At 43.6% G+C, this 26933-nt stretch overlaps 1 protein-coding gene across 2 annotated transcripts in view; it reads left to right on the forward strand.

The window, feature by feature from the left end:
* SYN2 (synapsin II) overlaps window positions 1-15034 on the forward strand; it is a 197562-nt gene extending 182528 nt beyond the window's left edge. Inside the window, exons 11-13 of one of the 2 annotated variants that reach the window (XM_047850454.1) lie at window positions 7704-7764; window positions 11839-12058; window positions 14563-15034. In XM_047850454.1, coding sequence (XP_047706410.1) covers window positions 7704-7764; window positions 11839-12058; window positions 14563-14698 — 417 coding nt within the window. In that variant the 3' untranslated portion in view covers window positions 14699-15034. The remainder of the gene's footprint in view (window positions 1-7703; window positions 7765-11838; window positions 12059-14562) is intronic. The other variant, XM_047850456.1, reaches the window with a different exon arrangement.
* Window positions 15035-26933: the final 11899 nt, after the last annotated feature.

Genomic DNA, 26933 nt, shown 5'->3' on the forward strand with positions numbered 1-26933 from the left:
CTACCTTGAGCTGATCAGACCACAACTGCAATGTGGTTTCCAGTCTGAGAATCACAGTATAAACAAGGACAACCTCGAACTCTAAGAATGTGCTCAGAGGAAAGAATCTGGGGGTTGGGGCATTTGGCAAATTAACGACTTAATGTTAAAGGAGATCCAGTTGAATAGCAATACTCTCAAGGAGCCCATGACTGAGTACCTTCAGGTCTCTGGTGCCTGGTGCCCAAAGGCAAACCTGCTGGAAGACAGGAGTAAACTAACACTAGGAGAGGAAATGGCTGCCTTGGGAACTGGTGTGTGTGGCTGCCACGTCACTGCTGATGTTCCTGCAGGGGCAAGATGAGTACATGTCAGGGCTATGGTGAAAGTGTGGGCTGGGGGCTAGGGCTGTTGGAGCAGGTAGCTTAAAATCCCTTTCCAGATCTGAGATGCTGTGTACTAGCCACAGACCTGGAAAGGGCAGTGATGAGACTTCAGAACTGAAAGACTGAGGCCCACAGACCTGCAGCCTGTGGCCTCTGGTGGGACATTCTACCAGTCCTTTTTACTGGTTCTCTGGACTAAAGAGATACTGAAAACATTTCCAGCCAGGTCTTTCTAGCCACAGAGGCTCAAAAAGATGAAGTCTCTTGAGTACAAGGACACAAAGACTGAGAAGGGGTTTCAGTGGGGTCTAAAGTGCCATGCAGTTAGTGAAGGGACGCAACTCAGATCCCAAACATGAGACTAAGAGGGACTCACATAGCTTAGAAGAAGTAAATTTAGGACAAATGAAAGGTCTTCCTGCTTCCCACAGCAGGACTGGCTTTAGGGAATTAGTTCCCCAGTGAGTATAAGCTGAAAATGTGAGATTTGAAGCAGGTTCAGATAAAGTCACTAGTGACCAGATCCTTTAGCAGACTATTAAGGGAAACTGACTATTTTCAGGCTGTCTTAACTTTTAAGGGACATCTTTAATCACTTGAAGCTGACATTCTGACCTCGGGTGACCTGGCCCTCAGTGCCTCCATAGGTCTCATGGATTGCCCCCGTGGGACACTTCTTATGTCCTTAGGAAATCACTGATCATGGGAGGGCCCCAATCCAGGAGATGAGCTCTGCCCTCAGAGTAGCAATTTCCCTCGTGAAAGGAGGAGGAAGAAGAGCTCATCCTTGGGAACCTTTTATAACCTTTCCGAGGAAGGAAGGTGGGCACTGGTGACTGCTGGGGTGATCTCAGAAAGATCCCAAGGTGCCTGAAAACATGCTGTCCCCTTTGCTCTAACTGAACCTACAACCTCCCAACCACATTCCTTCCTGCTGCCTCATTCCCCCTGGGGTCTTAGACCGGGGGAGCAGAGCCTGGGGGAGCTGATCAGAATAGCTCTGTGGCGTGTCCGGCAAGGAGCTTGGCCTGGCCTCTTTCCTGGGGCCAGACCCTGAGACCCTTTCCCAATTTCCTGTCTCAGATATGCTGAGCAAGCACAGGCCTTCCTCCTTGGTGGGGGCAGCTGGACTCGGGCCAACAACTCTGAAAAGTTGAGTCACTCAGTGTCTTTCCTTCCTCAGCTTTCCGTCCTGCTGGGACCTCAGATAGGAGCTCCTGTCTCCCAGCTTGTCTGCTGAAAGCCACAGGGTAGCAAGTTAAAGGTGCCTTTGACAAAACCCCACAAACCCTCATCCATGGGCTTGCTTTCTCTCCTAGACTGTGATTGCCTGTCCATTTACCTCAACAGCTAATATTTACTGTTTCTGAAATGACTTTTCTGCATCTTCAGGGGCCTCACTGGAACAAGTTAATGATAATACAGAGGGCATGGTATAGCCTAACCCAGAATCCCCTACATACTGAGCCACTGTGCACCAGGTGAAAGGAAGCCACCCAACAATACTTTCTCCATTGACACATGAAATTCTAGAGCTTCATTAAAGCTGCATTCCTTTGGATTGATATTTATTATTATTTAAATAATAGTAATGATGGTCACATATATCAATGCCTTGCCTAGCACTGTACAGTTTACAAAGCCCAGTCACTATTTTGAGCCTCACCACCCTATGTGAAATGGTTTGGGCTGGTATTTCTATCTCTGTTTCATACATCAGCAAAGAGAATGCAAATGACTTCTCCAGAGTCACACAGTCACACCGGAGTGCTGGATCTTCTGATCCACAGTTCAGGTAGTGGTCTACAATAATAGGCACTATGCCTTTTTCATGTCCCCACCAGAGCACAGGGGAAGGTAAGAATGGAGAGAGCTGGGCCTTTGTGACCTTGTGTAAGGGAAACCCTTGCTTTCCTGACAACCAAGTGCTAAACTTAGCCAACCTAGAGGAGCCTCTGAGCTATATCTGCCTCTCTCCTGTCTCCCTGATTTCTCAGATTACTAAAAGCCCAATGGGTTCATCAGAGTGGGATACCAGCCCAACCAGCTTTGATGGAGAGCAGCAGCCCTCTACTTGCCAAGGCCCTCAAAGCCTGTGCCTCTGCTCAGGCCCAGTAGCCCTGGCATCTTGCTGGGCTCAAGACTCTGCAGCTAAGAAGGGCTTGTCTCCTATCTCAGACACCTAGAGAAATGAAAAATGCATGAAAGAATTAATGGAATCCCAGAGACAGAAAAACCTGTAGAAGACCTCTGGCTTCAACTTGATGACGTCCTCCACAGTATCTCTGATCAGAGTTTGTCCTGGCCCTGTTTAAACACCTCTAAGGTCTGGAAGATCATTGCAACCCAAGCTAGCCCTTGACCTTGATCAGATTTACATTTGACTAACTTTGATTTTCTACTCAGTCCTAGGTGTTTCCACGGTTACCTCACTTAGTCCTTCTAATCTGCCTATTTAAAAAACTGAGACTCAGAGATTAAGTAACTTTCTCAAAGTCGCATGAGGAAAGATGTCATTTCCACACTTTTCACCATCCTGTGTGCTCCATGTACCCATTTTAATTCCACTGGTGTCACCCTTAAAGAAGCACCAGAATTGGTTGCAGTGCTCTCTTGTGGGGCTTATCAACCCAAAGAGCAGTGAACCTGTGACTTCCCTTTCTGAAGCCTCTCTAGCGTAAAATTTTTTGGCAACGGCATTGTAAATGGACAACCTCTGAGCTTTTTGTCATTCTATAAGCCCAGGGTTGTTTGTTTGTTTTGTTTGTTTGTTTGTTTTTTCCCCTTAAGGGGCTGTAAGGCCATTTATTCCCCCTTCTTTTTTGAGTGCAGCTGGGCACAAGCATTGGACTACACGTTCTTACCTGTTTGAGTCAACTCAACTTCCTGAGGGAAACTGTAGTTCAGTCTGGCCATGAGCTCCTGCTGTGGGCTGGCTATAGGCCAGACTTTGGCAGTGACGCCAGAGTGGCCAGACTTCTGTGGAATTAAGCATCCCAGGCAGTTCTTGGTGACTGGAGACAGATCCCATGGTAGCCAAACCCCACGGGAATACCCCTCAGCCCCAACAGATGGAAGGCTTGTGGGCGGAGCCAGAGGGTCTCAGCCTGGTAAGGGACAGTCCTAGGGGACTCTTGTCCTGCCCCACATAGTCCCTGGGAAGTCTTCAGTCCACAACCTCAGTGGAGCCAGGGAAGGGAGAAGCTCCCTAGGCGCCAGACAAGGGTGGCCAAAGCATATTCCCAGGCTCCAGCTCAAAGGACCGCCTCTGGGAGCTCTTTCTCTGAAGCTTTTAGAAGTGAAACTTTTGGGCTCAGTTTATCCTTGGGTGTCTTATTTTTATATTTCTTAGGCTGAGGAGAGCCAGGGCCAGCCTTCATTGGTATGATTACCCGTGTCAAGTCATCCAGTCAGTGTCTGGTGTTCTACCATTAGAGTTTAATCTATGGGATTTTAAAGTCCCTCCCCCCCCCCAACACACCCTGCCACCAGAATCATAAACTGTCAGGATACAAGGAACCATGGTGTTCACCTAATCTATCTCATGTTTAGTGAAAGAATATCTCTACAATATCTTTGTCAGGTAATTCTCTAGCCTCTGCTGAACACACCCACCTCCCAAGATAGCCTCTTCTACTGTTTTCGCTATATAAAGTTCTTCCTGTAACTGAAAGTCTACTTTTCCAGAGCTTTTGCCCATTGGCCCTGGCTCTGCTCTCTTGTTATATGGTCTTCCATAGCCCTATCTGAAAATAACAATTCTCTGAGAGGAGAACATCTTAAGCTATTCTTGACCAATGTCTGAGGTGATTGGCAGCAGTCAGTGGTATGAGGTGAGGCCTTGGGGAAAGGGAACTGGCAAGAGACAGTCTAGTGGCTCCACAAACTGTATGAATTTGGTGTCTTTCATCTGAGTATCCTTTTCAGTCAATTAGAGGGCATAACACTGATGGCTTGTCAGGGAGCCCAGAGGAGGCTTTGTTATCACAATTAAATAAAGTTCTCCAAAGCCTAGGAATAGAGCACTGCAGGGGGTATTCCATCATGGGAGTAAGACAGAGTTTCAGAAGAAATTCCTTATCAGCATCACCATGACCATCATCTGTTGCATTTACTTAGCACCTACCAGGGTCAAATGCTTATAGATAGATAGATAGATAGATAGATAGATAGATAGATAGACTCACTTCTTTTGAAGAAAGATGGGTGCAGAGGAGTGAAATAACTTGCCCAAGGTCACAAAGCTAGTTAGTGGCAGATTTGGATTGAACCCAAGGTCTTCCCAACCCAAAAACCTAAATTCCTCAATCACTCTGCTGCCCAGTCTTAAAGACTTGCTGTTGGAGACCTAGGCAGCAGTGTGTGTGTGTGTGTGTGTGTGTGTGTGTGTGTGTTGGGACGTGGGGCTGATGCCCAACCTAGTCAGAGCATGTGAGAAGCCCAGGTAGAAAGGCTATCCTGCTATGCTGGTGCACCCATTACCAGACACTGTATCCTGGCCCCAGACTTCTCCAGTTGGCAGCCAGGTTGTGAGAGAAGAGATCACAGTGAGAAAGAACCCTTGGGCCTAAGGTTTCCCTGACTTCAGCTGGGTTAGGTGGTCTTGATGGAAGCAATTTCTGATTCTTTTAGGCTTGTTTTAATTTTATCTTCTGTACCTGATATACAGGCAGATACCTCTGCTGGCCTCAATTTTCATTCCCTAACTTGAGCATTTCCAGAGCTGCTCACTGGATTTGATACCAAATTCAGTACAATTTAACTTCTATGATTTAACAACATTTGTCTTCTAAAGACTTATACTCTAGTCCTTTTTGGATTTTCACTGTTACTGTGTTTGCATGTTCATTTATTTAACAAGCATTTATTAAGGATATCTTATTATACTCAGCCCTGTGCTTGATGCTGTTGGTAAAATTTTGATAGTCTTGAATTTTCCAAAATATTCCTGATTCCAACTGTTTGAATTTTTTAAATAAATAGTTCCTGTACCAGGCCTTATATCCCACTTTTTCTTTGAAAACAATGGGCATTGTATTTGTTGGAAATTCAAGAGAAAATGAAGACACATAGTTCTCTGAAGCATCTGTCTTCTTGGGGGCATCATCCCCAGTCTTCAGGATAAAAACAAAGGCTCTCTTCAGTAGTATGAGTCTCCAAAGTGCTGTTTCAGGATTTCAGAGAAGACATCACAGTCGAAAGGTTTCATGGGTGAGGTAGAAAGTGACTTAAACCTCTAGGATGTGTTGGATGGGATTGGTAGAACAGGAGAAAAGGCATTCCTGGAAGATAATCAGCACAAACAATGGAGTGGCCTATCCTAGAGAATAAACAGTGAGGGGTCAGGCCTAGAGGGAACAGGTGTGTTTAGGGCATGAGGCAAAGAGAAGGCTAGGAAGGTCAATTATAACCATGCTGAAGCAAGTTTTGGATGTCAGCCTGAAGGATGTGGTTGTCATCTTGCTGGTAATGGGAAGAAAATATGAGCATCAGACTGCCTGGCCTCACAGCCCAGCTGCATCAGCCTCTACTGTGTGACTCTGTGAAAATTACATGACTTAGCTAGGCCTCAGTTTCCTTATCTAAAAATTAGAGATGTTGATAATAATAGCATCTACCTCATAGAGGTCTTATGAGGTTTTTGGCAATACTGCATGAAAGTTCCCAATATGTTACCTGGCACATATGCAGCGTTAGCTATAAATTATTTAGAGCAGTAAAGTGACACAATTAGGAAAGGAGTATAGGAGAACAGCAGGTAGGCATGGAGAGAATAGATTGGAGAGAGAGGAGACTATTTTGGTAGTGGTAAAGTAGTAGGAGTACTAGTACTAGGAGTCTAGTAGTCTAAGCAAGAAATGGTACAGGCCTGACCAGCATTGGTTAGAAGAAGGTGGTGAATCTTAGAAGCTGATGGGTCTTGCTGCTGACTGGATGGTGTGGTCTCTAGCTGGTGTGTTGGGTGTGGGTATTTTGGTGCCAGAGCTCAGAACAAGCATGGACCCCATGACAAGGCTTGGAAGAAGGGGAGGGAAAGTATTGGTGTGATTGCTGTGATCTGTGAGGGGGTGGGGAATGTAGATAGAACACACACCCTCTGATGTGGTGGCGCTAAGGACATTTCAAAGGCCCCCTGCCTCCCACTGCCCCAAATCTTCTTAGTAGAACAGTTTTAAGCAAGGTTGTTAAAGACCATGACACTGGAGAGGGTAACACTTTGGCTCTCCTTGAGTGGAGCTGAAAACAGGCCTTAATAGGCAGGAGAAGAGACTGATGGTGAGAATCAGAGGCCCATAGGAAATCAGGAACAGGAGAGATGGTTTTCATGTGGGAGTAGGGCCGAGGGGCACTGAAAGAGGAAGTGGGAGAATGCTAATGACATTCTCAGCCCATTTCACAGCCTTGCCCTTGCAGCTCCCTCTGTGACATCACCATCAGCACACTCGGCAGCCCTTAGGTTTTACAGACCATTTCCCTTTTACTGAATTTAAGCTCCAAGTCCTCACTGCCTCTAATTCAAATGTAAGACAAACTGAAGTCACATGCATATTTGATCCTGTCTGGGCATAATCAGAATCCTAGCTGGGAGGAGAGGGAGCTTGGGAGTGGAGCCATGTTGTTGGGTAAAATGTGATTATGCTATCTGAGAAGGAAAAACAGCCTGGCCTTGAGCACTTTTACTAGCATTAACATCTTACTGCTTCCCTCTGGGTAAGAAGGGTTCCTGGGGTGGGGGGAAACAGACTACTGCCCCCTCCTTTAAGTCCTTCCCTGTGGGGGTTCCAGTGCAGCCCAAAGAGTGGATCTGACCCCAGAGCCAGCCCAGAGCTGATCCCACCCCAGAATTAACTCCACAGAAGAAGTGAAGCAAGTCTAGGTTAGTCACCTAGTCCAGGCAGGCCCTGCTCTCAGGACCCTTGGAATTGCCTAAGGCAACCCGCCCTCTGGAGTTTGGTGTTGATCCTTTCCTTCAGGAAGCCGGGCCATGAGTATGAGGGGAAACTGGACAGCAGGCAGCCACCAGAGAAGAAACCAGATGCTGTTAGAAGATTCAAAGCTTCTGAACAGAATACGTCTAAAAGGGAAGGAAATGAGAAGGGGGGAGGGGGGCACTGCCTACCAGTATGGGACTAAGGCCCAGACCCCCTAGACCTGTGCCCCAGCCACACTCCAGATGTTGAGATCTCCCTTGAGGCATTTCTGGAACAGCAGAAGCCTCTAGGCCAGATCCCATGGATCCCATCAGATCCCACTACACTCATGCCATGGAGCCACAGGGTTTCTCTTTGGAATCTGCTCAGAGTTTTGTTTTTATCTCTTTTGCATTTTGTCTTCCAGAGTGGAACACTTAAGGATCCGGACTCAAGCAAGACCCCACCTCAGCGGCCAGCCCCTCAAGGTTGTTTACAGTATATTCTCGACTGTAATGGCATTGCAGTAGGGCCCAAACAAGTCCAAGCTTCTTAAAGTGATTGGTAGTTCATTTTTCAAAGCAGAAATTTTAAGCCAAAAACAAACAAGGAAAGAAAGGAAAGCGGGGAGGGGAGCAACACTCCCCCCACCCCCCAGTGGTGCCGTTTCTGCGTTCTTTCAATGCTGACTGGACTGTGTTTTCCTATGCAGTGTCAGCTCCTCTGTCTGGTTGTTTACCTGTTCCTGTTCGTGCTTGTAATGCTCACTTATGTTTCTCTGTATAACTTGTGATTCCAGGGCTGTTTGTCAACAGTGTACAAAAGAATTGTGCCTCTCCCAAGTCCAGTGTGACTCTATCTTCTGGGTGGTTTGATAGTATTTTTTAAAGTATTACATAATGTGGGGTGAAATAGAACTGAGGGGGGTGGACAGGGGAGAAACAAAGACCACAAAAATAAAACCCAACTCCTCTCCTTCTCCCCCCCAGACTCAGATTAAAGCACCCCCCCACCCCCTGCTTACCTCCATGAGTGTGCTTGGGATCTTCAATGAATTGTGCTTTTTGCTTCCTTTCTGCATGACTAGGGTAAATAGATAGAAGTTTAAGAGATTTTCAAGGTCTAATTTCCATAGCTTCATCCGTTGAATCTGAAGGCATCCACCTTTTTCTCCATTTGCTAAAAATTTGGTGCAGTTTGAGTTTATGTGAATAGGCTGGCTGTGCCTGTAGAGCTCTCGTGTTTTTAGTGATGACATGAAATATAAAGAACAAGCTATTTCCAGGAATGTGTTCTGTATTTTACATCGAAGTGTACCTTCTTTTTTATTATTAACTAATTAGCTATGAGATTAGACAAAAAAAAAAATGGGGCCGCTGATGTGCAATATCAAAGTGAACTTGTGAGTATTTTCTGTGTGTTGATCTCAGTCCCCCTAAGTTGTTTCTTCTTTGTTGCTGTTTCTGAATTGGCCATATTATGCGCTTCTGTGAAACTGAGGCTGCTTTTTATTCCCCAAAGCTTGACCTATGTACAGAGATGATTCTGTAGTGATTTTGGACATAGGATGCAGGAAGCTACTGAAAGTCTGAGAAGGATTCAGCCACTGTGCTCTTGGCCTCTCCCTAGGCATCATGAGACCAAATAAAAAATGTCCCATTTCACAGAGCGGGTACACTGCTACAGAAGTCTGAGGTGGACTCCTGCTTTCATTTCCAGCTCTGACAAGAGCCCTCCAGAAGTCAGAGAATGAGGGTTTTTCTTTTTCCTGGGAAGAACTGTCTCCAATTTTAGCTTGTGTGTGTTTGGGGCAGAGGCTCCACAGCCATGGCTCTTGAAGAAACCTTACCAGTTTGCCCTCTTTCCTCTGACACACAGTTCCTGGGCAGTGATGAGGCAGGTATTTAAAGCAGGCCTCGGCTTCAGTGCCTCCTCCTGCCATCTCCTAGCCAGGTTGGGACAGGCACTGAGTGGTCTCCTCTGGCATGATGGTCCGTGGGAGATCATGCTAGCAGTTTGCATTTTAGAGAAATGCTTCTAGCTCTACTTTCACATTCCTCTCACTTCTATACTGACATGTTACTGTTCTGGATTCCAGGTCGGAGGAATAAATAGTGCCGATAGTATGATTTATGTGTCCAGGGGCATGTGCCCCAGTTTCTCCTTGGGTTGCTGGCAAATTCTGAGGCTACAGGGAAATGCACTGAGTGTGAGTGTTCTCATCTGTGACCCCTCCCTTAGATGATGGTGGTGATGGTCGATCTGTTGTAAATATATACACATATGCATTTATGCACTTCCAGGTGGGTTGCATAAGAATCAGGTCCTTAAATACCTCCCAATCTGATGAAATGGTAGAAAGGAATAAAGCAACATTTCCCAGAATGGAGGAATACCTTTTATTTATTTTTTACTTATTATTTATTATTATTTTTTGTCCAAGCAGTGAGCTGATAGTGGTGTTGCTTCTCTGCATGTTATCAGTGTGAACATCTAGGTGCTTTTCATGTGACATTTGTGAGCCACATATACAAAGTTGCCATTTGAATTCAGTCAGGCTCCAGGGTGGCTTTAGCCAAGGTCTCTCAGGTGGGGGAGAAACTGATTAGGGCTCCTACTGCCAAATGCAAGCAGGCAGCGTATCCTGACTATTATGTGCCCTCAGGCAGCATGCTAAGGAACAACTCTGTGGCCTGGGGGACATCCGTGTCACAGTATAGGATTGCTGTTCAGGTGTTTTGTACCCATTTCTTTTCTGATGTTGTCCCCTTTTTTTGTACCGATCCAGCTGGGAGAACCTCAGCCAATGCTGGAAGAGTGATTTAAGTACCTCTCTTTTGTGACTCTCTTGTACAGCTTAATGTGCAATAAAGGAAAAGTTATATCTGTCTTCAGTGTTAAGTTGTAAAGTTTCTGGCTATTCAAGCATCTCTGTACAAGTGGGAAAGAATTCAGGTTCCTGGTACAAGAGGCTGAGCTATCAACCTGCTGTACTTTACAAGAAAAGGCTATAATACAAACGATGCCAAACTTTGGAAGAGGCAGAACTGGTTAACGTGGAATATGCTGATCTTTCGTCTTCATCTTCACTGGTTATCTGATTTGAACTTGGAACTTCAAGTTTTCAATGCAAAACTCCATTTCTTTATTCCTTTATGTATTTATTTATGTATAACTAACCCTGGTATTTACTGGTAATTGATAAAGAGGAGCCCATGCCATGTGGTAGGGAGATGGGCTGATGATCATGGGTGCACAGTGTTGTAGATGTATAAATCTGCCTCTCTAGAGGGTATGGGTATTCTGGTGTTTCTAGGAAACTAAGTTACAACACAACTCTTAGCTTCTCTTGAGTTTCTAGAAGCCTACTCCTTACAGCGGGCCCATGAATGTGGACTCTGGGAATGAGACTGAGAAATTGGATCTCTCCGACCAATTATGCATCATTTCCACTAGTCAGTATGCACTGATGGGGACATCTTTTGACTTTTGAGTACAGGAACCCCCTTAGCAAAATCTGAGCAATCAGGTATCACACTTACTGCCTGACAAGCCCCAGAGGAAGGATGGCCTTTTTTTTTCTCTCCAGGCCACCAGATGGTTTTCTGTCTCATGCTGGGAGAACAGTATCCCTACCCTTTGGGGGGCAGGTGGGGCTCTTTGCCAGATGGTGCCCACAACATCCCCAGGGGAGCATAGGACTTGGGTTTCTGGAAAATTTCCACCACATACACCTGGGAGGGAGTGGAGCCCCCTGAGGATGGTACTAAGGGGCAAAAAGCACATGGAAACAAAGGATTGACCCTAGTCATGTGCATGGGCTAATGTTAAAATGAAGCTCTGGTGGGGTGGGGCGTGACAATCAGACATGTGCAGGTCAGGAGCCGAACAAAGGCCAGCTGGGTAAAACCATCACAAGTCTGTGATCATCAATGGTCATAAAGCACACAATGCTTTTTGAAGAACTTTCTGGTCCATTAACATCTTTGAAACACTACCTGAACACTGTCTGAAAGACAACTAAGACTAGGGATTACTTTTTAATAGTTTAATGGTTGTAAACACCAAGGTGCAGAGAAGTTTGCTGACTTGCTCAGGGAGTCACTAGTAGACTATGTCTTGGTTTTTCTGACGCCCAGCCCTGTGCTCTTTCCACTGCCCTGTACTATGTCTGCTGCGTGGAACTCGAGGCCGCCTAGGCCTGCATGGGGTGGGTTGCCCTATACCTAAGGAACCTCTGGAGAGGAGGGTTGGGCTCCCTGTGGTCTGGGAGGATTTCTGTAAAAGAGCTTGCCTCTGACCAGGGCTGCTCCTGTCATGGTTTCTTCCCTGTCCTGACTTCTGTGCCTGAGGGGGTGTGTTTCTGAGGTGGAGCTAGTGGTGGTTGGATGAATGGGGAAGCCAGGGACTGGCTCTGGAGCCCTTCAGAGCCTCTGGGTGGCTTCTCATAATAGAGCTTATCCTTTTGGTAATTAACTAACCCCACCCCATAAGATGTAGATTCTAATAAGGAAACCCTTTGATATGGTTAAATTATGAAGTTTTTCTTGTACTGAACCTAGGGGGCCCTGGGCAACCCCAAGGAATGCAACCCCCAGGCAAGGTGCTGCCTCCACGCCGGCCTCCCCCTGGACCATCACTGCCACCTTCCTCCTCTTCCTCCTCCTCCTCTTCTTCCTCCACCACCCACGGAGATGCACCCTCCAGCAGCAGCTCCCTGGCAGAGGTCCAGCCACCCCCGGCTGCTCCACCACAGAAGCCCCAGCCTCACCCACAGCTCAAGTAAGAGACGACTCAGCAGCTCCTTCCCCTCTCCCCTTCCTGCCCCTCCTCACAGGACTTAGGCTTCAGAGCTGCTAGAAAGCACCTTCAATCAGGCTTCCTTCTACAGATATTTTTGTGGGGCTTTTTTGGGGTTTTGGTTCTGGGTTATTTTTTTGGTTGGGGGCATGGTTGGGGTTGATCGGGGAGGGTAGGAAAGAGGGAAGTGAAAGTCTAAGGTCTAGCCAGAAGTGCAAACCCTCCCCTTTCTTCCTGGGGAATACCAACAAGGCAGAGTTACTGCCCCCTTTCCTATTCTTATATTAGCTTAGGGTTGTTGTTTCTTTCTCTTTTTTTTAAATCCTGTCTCCCACTCTTTTTTTCCATTCCTTTTCTGTGTGTGTGTCTCTCTCTCTTTCAAAATTAAAAAGAAAAAAAAATCCTCTTTCCTGCCTCTGACTCACAGTTTAGGGTGTGCAATCAGCAAGCCTGCCCAGAAGGAAAAGGGGGAAGTAGTTAAATCCATTTCAACTTTTTACCTTCAGCTTTGTCAGAAGGAGGTTGGTTTCTGGTTATGGTCAGAGGAGGGCCCAGATAGATACCCCGAGGAACTCCATCTTCTTGGGCTTCCTCACTCCCTAGAAGCCCTCACCACACTGCCCTGCAAGCCCTCACCACACTGCCCTGCTTCAGAGGAAGAACTGAGGGCCCCTAGAAAACAGTAATGCTATACTTGGGATAGACAGCATCTGGGTGAGGATGGTGGTCAGTTCTACCCTCTTCCCCAGAACCAGAGACACCTCTCTGTACTGTCCCCAAATAGACCCCTGTCATCACTGCAGCAGAGACAGCTGTAGCCTTGTGGGGATGGGAGTGACCCACCAGTGCTTCTCAGAGTGAGGTGATTGGAATCTTCAGGGAGGGAGGAAAAGGAGGCACTTAGAGATAGTCTAGGCATTGTAGAGATGAGTAAACTGCTCAGAGAGATTTGGTTAATTTTCTTTTTCAAAACCACTTTGTCAGTTAGTAGCAGAGCCAGGATTAGGGCTCAGGTCATCCAGATAACTACTCTCTCTAGGTCTTTCACCCCTCATGACTGGAGGGGCATCACCCACTCCTGCTCCCCAGCTCTAGCTGGTGGCACATTTCACATTTCACCTGCCCCATAACCTCCCCTCAATACGATTGTTTTCTGCGTGCTGACTTTTAAGATCTCTTCTGCCTTCTCATTAGCCAACTCTGGCCCCAGTCTGAGGGCAGATCTTTGGGTTGCCACTGCCTTTGGGCTGAAATATCGAATAGAGCCAGCCTCTGACAACAGGCAGGAGGCTTATACGTGGTGCCCTTGGCTGTACATGCAGAAGAGGGCCCCCTCCCAGAGGCAAGCATGTTGGAGGCTCACCCCCAACCCTAATGAAAGAGAGGCCATTTATTTACAGTCACTGCAGGAGAAAAACTGCTCACACTCTGTAGAAGGGAGTTTATGGGTCTGCACCCCAAATTTCAGGAAAGACTGAGAGTTCTAAGACACCAAGAGAAGAGTTTTGCAGCCAAAAACCATCAGGATAGAGACACAGTGAAAGTCAAGGAGATATGATAGACCACTAGAGTCATCAGATCTCATATCTTCTCAAATGCTGGGCTTGGTCTCCCCTTGACCTTCTTGCCTTCACAGTTTTTCTCTCTGAATCTCTAGTCTCTCAAGGGAAAAATTCCTCCATAAAATGTGTGATATGGTTTTGTAATCAGAAAACCCAATATGTATCCACATATACACGTATGTGTCCACCTGATATGTTTCTCTTTTGCCCCTGGATTCCCTGAACCCCACAGACCTCATATCAGGGCTCCTCCAAGGAAGGCCACAAGGGCGGTCATGTCCATTTTAAGAACAGATAAATTGAAACATTTGTTTATTCCAAGTTTACTTGGAATGAGAGAAAAAAGCAGAGTATAAAGACCTCACAAATGAGAAACCGAGTCCCAGAGAAGCACAAGAGCGCAAGAAGGGCAGATCCAAGACTTTGACTCTTCTGATGACTTCACCACTTGACAGTTGGTGGGAAAGAGAGTGCAGAGTCTAGGGTCCCCTAGTTGCTATATTTCATTAGAACGGAAGGGTGTGAGATTCCTAGATTAGTCCTTACCAAGTAGGGACTCTGAAATGTAGCCTGTGGGCCCTTTAGTTCAGCATTAAATAAAAGGAACAGATGAGTCACACTCCTTCTCCTTCTTTCCCTTCTCTCTCTTTTCCCCTTCTCCCTCTCTCCCTTCTCTTTTTCCCCCTTCTTCCTCTCTCCCACGCTGCCCCCATCCTTTCCTGTCTTAGCAGCACTGAAGGTGAGGGTAATAGCACAGGGGCCTCCCTGGGTCTTGGTAACACTCCACTGCTGGCTTTCTCCTCCATCACCCTGGTCTCCTTTCGGGGGGGAGTGGGGGTTCGGTTGTGTATCCTCATGTCACCCTCCTTCCCTGCCTCACTGGGAACACCCCCTCTCATGTTCTCTCTGGTTTTTATCTTCAAGCAAGTCGCAGTCCCTGACAAATGCCTTCAGCTTCTCTGAGTCCTCCTTCTTCCGGTCTTCAGCCAATGAGGATGAAGCCAAAGCGGAGACCATCCGGAGCTTGAGGAAGTCCTTTGCCAGCCTCTTTTCAGATTAGCTCTCCAGATACACTGGGGCACCTAGCCCACCGGGAAAGGCATCTGAGACATTTGACAATAGTCAGCCATGCTTGGTGGTGATGTCCCATGACCTTGATGTGTGTGCCCCTTCCTCTGCTCTGTTGTGCTAAGTGATATTGTGCAGCTTAGAAAAGACGATGTGAAAGTCTCAGGGCAGGTGCCTAACCAGGAAAGGGTACCTGACTTCAGGTAGAATAGAGCTGTTTTCCTGTAGTCCTGACAGCTTCCTCTCAGGTCATCATTCGCTGTGAGTTTAGTGGCCTTATTGTGACAGCGCCATCATGTCTTACTCTTCTTCATGAAACCAGAATTCCCTTCACTGAGAACTCTTGGTAGCTTAACCCAGCTCAGATGCAGTGCTAAGCATGCCCCCCGCTTTAGTCAGTGCTACCTGTTTAGGGAGCATACACCTACCCAAAAATGCTCTTGGCTCTAAGTGTTAGGAACTTACCCACACTTGGATCCTTTGTCATACCTGTTCACTGTTTGAAACACACCTGCCCAACACAAGACATTCCTCCACCACTATCATGGTAAAGCACCTTTAGTCTGTTGATTCTGGAGAGAACAGATCTACAGCGCTCCCGCCCCTTTTCTCTCCTCTGGAGAGCAGTTCTTATGTGCGTGCTGCAGTGATCTTGAGCTCTGAAGCTGCACTGTAGAGAATGCATGCCACTGTAACAGCAGTATGCCAAATTTTGTGTTCATCTCCAAATAAATGTTAAGACCTTTGGTGTAATAAAAGCAGCAGCATAAACCAGCATTTGATTCAGCCATGAGGTCTCCCCTAGGCCACCCTTTTGGTTGAGAGAGTGTATGTGAGGCATATGTGTGTGCTTGCAAGTGTAGGGAAGGGAAAAGTCCAGGAGAGTGAAGCTGTTTGTGCCAGTATGTTTGTGAATGTGCTTATGTGTGAGTGACTGTTTGCAAGTGGTTGAGAGTATGGCTATCCTTTAGATGCCACTTACGCTGGGCCTCCTGACACCTCCCGGTGAATGTTTCCTGCAGGACAACTGAACATTCTTCAGTAACTCAGCATTTCCACCAGTTTTACTGAATTTTTAGCCTTTCTAATATGCATAGCACCCTGCTCCTGGGGCAGTCAAGTTAGACCTACTTGTCTGGTCCATCAAGCTCCTCAGCTAAAACCCACATGGTGGTACCAACAAGGCTGGACCCATCTGCTCTGATGAGTGGAGTCCCACGGGCCTGGCCCCAGGCATCCGAAAGAGGCCTGTGATTGAGGGTGGGCTCTGAGGGACTTCACTCTGGCTTCTTCAACAAGAGTAGGTTCCCGAAGACCACAAGTACTGTGAAGATAAACTCAACATGTGCACTAATAAGTGGAAATCAGTATATTAACATGATATCTATATAATTTCCTACACATACCCATCCTAACTCAGCAAAATAGCTTTCAGCCAAATGCCACTATCTTGCTAACCCTCCTCACAAGCAGTAGATGCTGAGAAGGCAGAAGGTGAAGTTGTCTGACACTAGTGTCGCCTTTCTAATTCACCCCATGATTTCAGGGTTCAAGGATCCAGAACGCTACCTTCTTCTTACACTTAAAAAACAAGAAGTAGAACTTCCCATTGAGTGACCCGTGGGAGTGTGGGGGCATGGCAGCCCTCCTCCCTCAACAACACACATAACTAGGGAACAAACTATTTTTTTTTCAACTTTTTAAATTTATTTTTGGGACAGAGAGAGACAGAGCATGAACGGGGGAGGGGCAGAGAGAGAGGGAGACACAGAATCGGAAACAGGCTCCAGGCTCCGAGCCATCAGCCCAGAGCCTGACGTGGGGCTCGAACTCACGGACCGCGAGATCGTGACCTGGCTGAAGTCGGACGCTTAACCGACTGCGCCACCCAGGCGCCCCAAACTATTAACAAACTAAATAAAAAGGTGGGGGCAGGGAACTCCCTATACTCCAGGGAATTGACCTTCAGGGTTACTTCTATATCCAGCAAAAAGTCTGCCACTTGTAGTCACTTATGTCCCTCCTGATTCTAAAAATATTTAATAGGATGTATTAATCAAAAAGCATTTATTGGGGCGCCTGGGTGGCGCAGTCGGTTAGGCGTCCGACTTCAGCCAGGTCACGATCTCGCGGTCCGTGAGTTCGAGCCCCGCGTCAGGCTCTGGGCTGATGGCTCGGAGCCTGGAGCCTGTTTCCGATTCTGTGTCTCCCTCTCTCTCTGCCCCTCCCCCGTTCATGCTCTGTCTCTCTCTGTCCCAAAAATAAATAAAAACGTTGAAAAAAAAAAATTTTTAAAAAATAAAAAAAATAAAAAAAAAAAAGCATTTATTGAGCACTTGTTGTGAGTGTAAACATTGTGATGGAGGCAAAGAAATATGTACCAGCACTTTCATAGTGCTTACTAAGTTTCAGGCACAATTCTAAGTACTTAGCATATATCAATTCATTTATTCCCTCCAACAATCCTATATTATGGGTATTGTTACTATTTTACAAATGAAGAAATGGAGGCACATCCAGATTCATTAACCTGCTAAAGTTCACCCAGGTGGTATGCAGTGGAGCTGGGATTTGAACCCACATAGTGTAGCAGTATAACTCATGGCCTGGACAGCTTTGCTGTATTATTTTTATTTTACCTGGCAAAGGAAACAAGATGTAGTTTTACTGAATGGTACATAATGTGAAAGCAAAATAAGAAATATACACAAAAATTCTTTGCACCCATACCTTCCTCCTTCCTTTACCTTCTATCATTTGGCCCCAGGGAGAAGAGGGGTGGGAGAAGGTTGGAGAACTTATCAGTGTTGACCCCTCGTCCTAGAACCATGAGTAACACACACAATATATCTTATTCTGATTGGATATAGTTATGGTTCTTAAAAAATTACTCATTCTTTCACATGTGATGTCAGACCAAAAACCACAAGTGGCTTATTTAGAAAATGAGTCAGCCAGGAACTGCTAGGGTGACAAAAAGGGGAGGCATTTACTATAGGTCATGTAGCACCCTGGTCCAGAGGACACATGGATTCTAGTCAACTCTTAGTAATGGGGTGGGGCCAGAGGTGGGAGAGTTCCATTTTGAAACACCCCTCTTGGTACGTAATAAAGCTGGCCCCAGAGACCAAGAAATTTGCCACTTGCAACAATCAATAAATATTTGATGAATACCATGGTTAAAAAAATGACCTAAGGGTTGGTGATAGTCCACTATAGATCTTGAAGCCTTCAGTCTGCAGGCCAATTGTGACCACTCTACAGCCATCTCTGCAGCTGACGGGGATTCCCTACCCACATCTTTACCCCAGAGTAATAGAGATAGAACACCTCATCCCTACCACATGGAACTCCCCATATCCTTGGGTCAAGATGAATTAATTCTGTTTATGTATTTGTTCAAAACTCTTTATTGTATACTTACCAAGCTCAATACATTTTGTAGGAAGAATATAAAAATGAGTTAAGCAAAGATTCTGCCCTCATAAAGTTTACCATCCAGTAGGGGAGGTAGCATATATACAAATATAAAGAAGAAAGTGGCCAATGTCATAAGACAAATGCAGTCAAAATGTTAGTTTGGAAAAAAATTAAGCTTGATAGGTATTGGTGAGGATATGGGAGACAAAACTCTTACACACTGCAAGTGGGAACGTATGTTGGTACTGCCACTTTGAGGAACAATTTGGCGATATCTAATGCACAAACCCTATAATTCAATAATTTCTAGACATTCATTCTAGAGAATCTCTTGCACATGTACTCAAGGAGGCAAGTAAAAGCATATTAGCTGCAGCACCATTTGTGCAAAATAGAAACAACCAACTTTCTGTCATGGGGGAATTAGAACATAAATTGTGATTTACTCATAAATTGGAATACCGTATAGAAGTTAAATAAAAATATTTGAGGAATTCAGTTAAGTTCAGATAAGATATGGAAGGAGTATGAAAAATATGAGTGAAATAACAGTAAAATGGACAAGTAGTAGGTGTTATGGGAGTGGAGCATACCTGTAGCTTGGGTGTTCAGAGAACGGGGCACCTTACTAGTGAGCTGTGAGCAGCCCACAGGATGAGGAGACATGGCCACTGGGAAAATGGGGTGAGCACACAGAATGCAGTCACTGAATTGTACAACTGGAAATTTCATCTAGTTCTGTCCTCTCATTTTACAGATGAGAAAACTGAAGCCCAGGCAACTTAAGGAACTGGCCAAGGTCATGAAGAAAGTTAGTAATAGCAATAATGACTCTCAGTCCTAGGTGCCTGATGGGCCATTAGAGACACTGTCCATCATGAGATAAATGAATGGGTTTCATTTCCAGGAGCCCTCCTGGGAGGAAGAGGCTTACAAAGCATTTCAGAGGCCAGGAAAGAAATGGGATGAGACAATGCTGGGCCACAGGAAGAGCCTGGAATCAAATATGGGTTTAAATCGTGTCTTTGCTAATTGTTAGCTAGTTGACTTTGATTATAGCTTTTCTATAATCTGAGGAGATTATTTTAATAATTCAATAAGCTAAGTCTCTTCAGGAAATGGTGCTGGGAAAACTGGACAGCTGCCTGCAAAAGAATGAGCCTGCACCACTTTCTTACACTGTACACAAAATAAACTCAAAATGGATTAAAGGCCTAAATGTGAGAGCTGATACCATAAAATTCCTAGAAGAAAGCAGGCAGTAATTTCTCTAACATTGGCTACTGAAACATTTTTCTAGATATGCCTCCTCTGTCAAAGGAAATGAGACAAAAGCAAAATTAAACAAGTGAGACCCACCAAAATAAAAAGCTTCTGCACAGCAAAGGGAACCATCAACAAAACAGAAATGTAATCTATTGAATGGGAGAAGATACTTGCAAGTGATATATCCTATAAAGGGTTAATATTCAAAGTATATAAAGAACTTCCACAACTCAACACACACACACACACACACACACACACACACACACAAAGAATCCAATTTTTAAAAAATGGGCAGAGGATCTGAATAGACATTTTTCATATACAAATGGCCAAAACTCATGAAAAGATGCTCAACACTGCTAATCATTAGGGGATTGCAAATTAAAACCACAGTGAAATACCACTTCACACCTGTTACAATGGCTAAAATCAAAAACAAGAAATAAATGTCGGCAAGGATGAGGAGAAAAGGGAAACCTCGTGCACTGTTGATGGGAATGCAAACTGGTATAGCCACGGTGGAAAACAGTATAGAGTTTCCTCAAAAAATTAAAAATTGGGGGCGCCTGGGTGGCGCAGTCGGTTAAGCGTCCGACTTCAGCCAGGTCACGATCTCGCGGTCCGTGAGTTCGAGCCCCGCCTCAGGCTCTGGGCGGATGGCTCGGAGCCTGGAGCCTGTTTCCGATTCTGTGTCTCCCTCTCTCTCTGCCCCTCCCCTGTTCATGCTCTGTCTCTCTCTGTCCCAAAAATAAATAAAAACGTTGAAAAAAAATTTTAAAAAAAATTAAAAATAGAATTACCATATGATCCAGCAATTCCACTACTGGGTATTTACCCAAATAAAATGAAAGCACTAATTCAAAAAGATATATGCACCCCTACGTTTATTACAGCATTATTTACAATAGCCAAGATAGGGAAGCAACCCAAGCATCCATCAGTAGATGAATGGATAAAGAAGATGTGGTCTATATATACTATGGAATATCACTCAGCCATAAAAAAGATTGAAATCTTGCCATTTGCAACAACATGAATGGACCTAGAGGGTATAATGCTAAGTGAAATAAGAGTCATAAAGGGGTGCCTGGGTGTTTCAGTCAGTTAAGCATCCAACTCTTGATATTGGCTCAGGTCATGATCTCACAATTTGTGGGTTCAAGCTGCACATGAGACTCTGTGCTGATAGTGTGGAGCCTGCTCAGGATTCTCTCCTCTCTCTCTGCCCTTCCCCCACTCATTCATTTTCTCTCTCTCTCTCTCTCTCAAAAGAAAACTTTAAAAAAAAGTCAGAGAAAGACAAATACCATATGATTTCACTCATATGTGGAATTTAAGAAATAAGACAAATGAACAAATGAAGGGAAAAAAGGAACAAACAAAAACCAGGCTCTTTAAAAAAATTTTTTTAATGTTTATTTATTTTTAAGAGAGAGACAGAGCACAAGTGGAGGGAGGAGCAGAGAGAGAGGGAGACCCAGAATCTGAAGCAGACTCCAGGCTCTGAGCTGTCAGCACAGAGCCCAGCATGGGGCTGGAACTCACAAACTGTGAGATCATGATCTGAGCCGAAGTCAGATGATCAAACTAGTGAGCCACCCAGGTGCCTCAAAACAGACTCTTAAGTACAGAGAACAAACTGGTGGTTGCCAGAGGGGATGTGGCTGAGAGGATGGGTGAAATAGATAAAGGAAATTAAGAGTACACTAATCTTGATGAGCACTGAAAAATATATACAATTGTTGGATTATTATATTGCATATCTGAAACTAATATAACACTGTATGTTAGTTATACTTGAATAAAAAAATAATTAAGTGAATTAATTAATCTAAAGTCTGTTCTAACAGTGGTTGGCGTATGAGAGGATCACAAGAAATCCTCTGCCTCATGAAGAGAACACCAGTGGAATCCCCCCTTGGCCAGGACTCCTCCAGAAGCAGCTAAAAAAATGTCAGTCGTGCTTTTCTTCATCTCCTGTAACCAGGTGGGCCTCTAGGGCAATTTCAGCCCATTAGATGCCTTTTCCTAGGGCTATGTCTTTTTAAGATTAAGTTGGTTATATTGAGTTGAGGGAAGACACCTGAGGAGGCAAATACTGCTGCCCTAGGCATCCATCCCACTAGCATTGAGCGTGCACATGCACACATGCACATGCACACACACAGCCAAAACCACTGCAGCTATGGAAATGACCACACAAACCCCAGATGACTTCTAATGGGCTAAATTTTAGACACTCATACTATGTGATCATTCCTATAGTGGTGTGGTTTCCTTCAAACAATTCCTTTGGGAGACTAAACATTTATTCCAACAAGCCTGTTGCTTATGCTCAGAAAATGGTTCCCCTCAGATCTGTAACCCTCAAATTTGAATTTCTGTGATTATTGGAAGATCAGGAGTTCATTACCTGGGAAAATACAGATTCCCATGCAAACTGTCCTGCATATTGCACATTTTGGCAGGTCCTCAACACACACAAAAAAATAGTTAAGAATCATTGTTTTAGGGAGTGAATTTTGATTTAAATAAAACACTTAAGGGGTGCCTGGGTGACTCAGTCAGTTGAGCTCCTGACTTTGGCTCAGGTCATGATCTCGAGATTCATGAGTATGAGCCCCATGTTGGGCTCTCTGCTGACAGCTCAGAGCCTGGAGCCTCCTTTGAATTCTCTCCCTCTGCCCCTTCCCTGCATGTGCTCTGTCTCTCAAAAAAATGAAATAAAACGTTAAAATTTTTTTAAACATTTAAAATTCTTTTGGGGTCAACTCTCATGATTAAGGTAGATCACACATAAGGTTCAAAATGAAATGTAACTATAAATTAATGAGATAAATTTGTGTAGTTTATAAACTGGTTCTGAAGGAAACTAATCCCATTAAAGGAGTCTCATATGTTTGGAATTATTTCTCTTTGAAATAAATGTCAAGCCCCATCAAGATTCCTGATTTTGTCAGAGAGACGATGCATTTCAACAGGCAAATTCTATTGTTTGTTAAAAATAACCTTATTACTATCTAATTCTCAAGCCAAGCACAGACTACATTCAGAATAATGTTTTTCTCCTCAAATACTCATAATCACCATCCCTTACATTTGTATAGTATTTTACAATTTATATAGCACCTTGCAATTTAAAGGCACTTTACAGTTTATAAAGCACTGAGTCTTCTATCTTTTTGTTAGATTCTCACAACAGCCCCATGAAGCTATCTCATTACATGTGATTTCTGAGTGAGCTTTGGACTCCCACTTGAAAGGTACTCTTCCTTCTACAAATCTCCTTGGACTTCAAAGCCTGTTGATTGTAAACATGTAGGGAAAATAATGCAATTATTGATTCTGTCTGATGTTACTTCCCTATTCAACACCCTATCACTTTTTGAGAACTTGCTTTCTTTCTTGGATACTGATGTAGTCACACACACACACACACACACACACACACACACACTTGTGCTCGTCCATTGGTCATATTTTCAGGTATCTTTTTTTCTCTTGTTTCACGGTCCATACTCCCCAGCCTGGCACCTTTATCAAGCAAATAACCTGAGAGAGAAAGGGGAGGAGGGAACACCAAAGAGCTGTTCCAGGGAACCCATGCCATGTGTAAATAAATGTTCCCCAGGGAATGCCACCCTTCTCATTTTCATCCACTTCCATATCCGTATAGATCTCTTTTGATAAGAGTATCCACCCTTCATTTAAGTCCTTCACAACAGAAAGCCACAGCCATCCCAGTGGATCAGGTTAAGTTCAGTGACTACCTAACAAACCCCGGTTGTTCTAGATCCTATTCTTGAGTAAGGGGCATTATTAGCTCTGTTGGATTACTGATGAGATGTAACAGGTTTGGATTCTTGGATCCACTCTAGAGTTAATGGTAATGCTAATGATAGAGAGTTGAAAGACTGTGTCCAAAGAGCCCTTTAGATGGCTCAACCAAACCTGAATTATCCATACTCTGAAGACCTTCAAACCAACCCTGAGATCTGAGTGGCTTGATGAGTAGACTGGAATGACATTTGGGCTGCTCATTTGCCTTTGGAGTTTCACTGAGCTAACACGCTATAACTCCTGGGATCTAAAAACACTTTGGGTTTGAATATTTTACACTAAAGCAGTGAGCGGTCAATAGATTATTTCTTCTTAAAGACTTTTCCTCTATTCTGTCTCCATAGCTATTATTCTGGGGTAAGACCTTTATTCATACCTCGCATTGTTTCAGTCTCCTAATTGGTCTTCCTGGTTTCAACCTCTTGCCTATTTCTGCAAGGTACACTTCTTTTAAGATCTGTGATTATCAAAATCTTTCAGTGGATTTCCAGTTAGAGAGTGGAACCCTAATTCTTTATCTTGGTAGTTAAGCCCACCTAGAGTCTGGCCTCAATTTAGCAGGGAGGCATTACGTCTATGGTTAAGTATTTGGGCTTTGGGGTTAGACAAACCTGGTTTCAGTGGGGGTTCTACCACTTGGTAACTGTGTGACCTTGGGCAAAATGACTAAACCTCTCTAAATCCTAGTTTCATTACTTGAAATGATTGTAGTTGTAATAGTACATATGTATGAGATAATGCATGTAAAGTGTTATGTGCAGGTATTGCACACATATAAAGAAAATTCTAACACATTTTATTTATCATTATTATTGTTTTTCCACCATATCTTCCCCATATTTAGTTGTAGCTAAGCTGATGTAGCTGTCCTTGTTTTTGCATTCTTCCTCTATATGCTCACTTTATTGTTTTTTGGCGATCTTCAGCTCCTTAAAAATTACTTTTTTTTCTCTTCATTACTTGTCCAAATCATGCATATCCTTCAATACCCATCTGAAATATCACCTACTCCATGAAGCATTTTTTTCCACCTGAGTAGTCTGTGGTTGTTGTCTCTCCTCTAAACTCTTAGAATACACTTATTGTTTCTACTACTTACACAGATGTTTTGCAAGTTCACACAATTTTATTAAAATGTGTATATTTATTTCATCTCTTTGTTCTATTCATATCTCGAACTCTTGTTGATTTTTTTATGTTGAATTATTTTCTTCCACTTTTCATCTATCAAAGTCTATGTTTTAGGCTATTCTGAACCATATATTTTTCCCAACATTGTATTTTGAAAATTTTAAGATACACAGATAGTTGAAGTAATTATACAGGAAATACCCTTATACTCACTACCTATATTCCACAATTCACATTGTATTATGCTTGCTTTATCCCATATCTATCCACCCCTCTATGCATCCAACAATCAATCTTACATTTTTAATGCATTTCATAGTAAGTTGCAGACATCAGAACACTCACAAATCACGACACAAATTAGCTCCATCTGGTGAAGATTTTGAGGATGATCTACTTTATCTCCTGGTTTTGTAGATGAAAAAACTAAAGACCTAGGATATTAAGCAATTAATTCAACATTGGTTGGTTAATCATCAAGTATATACTGATCACCTGCTATGTCCCTGGTATTCTGCCAGGTCCTACAAATATAGTAATGAACAAAACAGTTCTGCCATCATGAAGCTTACAGCCTAACGGAGAAGATGGGTAGTTGAACAGATCATTACAAATAGTTAAATAATAAAGTACTTGGGGATCCAAACAAATCTGGTGGTTTAGAAAAAGGATCCTAAAAGGAGTCACTATTTACTGCTCTGATCTCCAGACCCTTACTCCTGGTGATATCCAAAGACTTTCATGTATAATGATGATCTATTTTTTTCTGTATGAATAAATGACTGTAGTATAGAATTATTCTTGTTGTAAATATAAGAGAAGCTTCACAAATTCTTCCAGAGGAGACCAAATACTGCAGGACAGAGTTGAAGGTGTAGTTTCTATGGAAGAAAAGATTCTCAGGAACATGGAGAAGTTAGCCTGAGCCCAGGAGTTAAAGCTGTGAACTTTTTATAAATAGCAGTCTCTCAGGAGCTAGGGCAAAGATGTTCAGGTCAGACTATAGGAAGCATATGAATTCAGGCAAAAGGAACCCTAGACTTGCAGGAAGCTCAATTTAGGGTGGGACCAAAGAATTACAAATACAAGGATTTCATTAAGAGTGGCCTCCTCAGCTGGACTTTGTACCTATTTTTAGACTTGTAATTTCCTAGTAGACTGAGTATGTGTGAGTGAAATATAACTTTATGTTAGGAAATTTCTATAGTTTCTCTCCTATTAACTGATTTAAGGATTCTACAGTATCTCTTCCAAGTTTGTACTGTTTGGATCTATTTTTATGTTCTAAGGTAAAGAAATGGGTCCATCACTAGTCTCAAGACACGAGACTAGGTAAAAGACTTATCAAGGCTTTAGATCTGATCTTTGGAATTCTGAAGCCAGAATTTTGCCACTAAGTTAAATTCATGGATTGAGCATATTTCCCTAAGACTGCCCTTTCAAAGAACATTGTTACAACTGGAGAGAGTAGCTTTCTTCTTTCTTTCTTTCTTTCTTTCTTTCTTTCTTTCTTTCTTTCTTTCACAATCTTTTTAATACTTTTTTGCTGAGGTATAATTGACATATAACATTATATTAGTTCAGGTGGACAACATAATGATTTGATATTTATATATATTGCAAAATTATCACCACCTGAAGTCTAGTTAACATCCATCACCACACAATTACAAAATTCTTTTCTTGTGATGAGAACTTTTAGGATCCACTTTCTCAGCAACTTTCAAATATGCAATATGGTATTATTTACTACAGTCAGCAAGCTGTTCATTACATTCTCATGACTTAACTTATTTTATAACTGGAGGTTTGTACCTTTTTACACTATCAACTATTTTGCCCAACCCCCACCACCCCACCTCTGGCAACCACCAGTCTGTTCTCTGTATCTATGAGCTCAGTTTTTTGTTTTTGTTTTTTAGATTCCACATATAAGTAAGATCATAAGGTTTTTTTTTTTTTCCTCTGTCTTATTTCACTCAGCATAATGCCCTCATGGTCCCTCTGTGTTATCACAAATGGCAAGATTTTGTTATTTTTATGGCTGAATAATATTCTGTCATGTATATATATGACATTTTTTAATCCATTCATCCATCAGTGGATATTTATGTTGCTTCTATATCTTGTCTACTAGAAATAATGCTGCAATGAACATAGGGGTGCGTATACCTGTCAAGTTAGTGTTTTCATTTTCTTCAGACAAATACCCAGAAGTGCAATTGCTAGATCATATGGTAGTTCTATTTTTAGTTTTTCAAAGTACCTCCATACTATTGCCACAGTGGCTGTGCCAATTTGCATTCCCAACAACAGTACATGAGGGTTTCCTTTTCTCCACATCCTCATCAACATGTAACTATCTGTTGTCCTTCTGATAATAGTCATCCTAACAGGTATGAGGTGATATCTCCTTGTGGTTTTGATTTGCATTTCCCTGATGCAAAAGTGATGTTGGGTACATTTTCATGTATCTGTTGACTATCTGTGTGCCTGTTTTGAAAAAAAAATGTCTATTCAGATCTTCTGCCCATTTTTTAATCAGACTGTTTTTGCTATTGATTTGT

Source organism: Prionailurus viverrinus, chromosome A2 (assembly GCF_022837055.1).
Source record: "Prionailurus viverrinus isolate Anna chromosome A2, UM_Priviv_1.0, whole genome shotgun sequence".
NCBI lineage: Eukaryota > Metazoa > Chordata > Mammalia > Carnivora > Felidae > Prionailurus > Prionailurus viverrinus.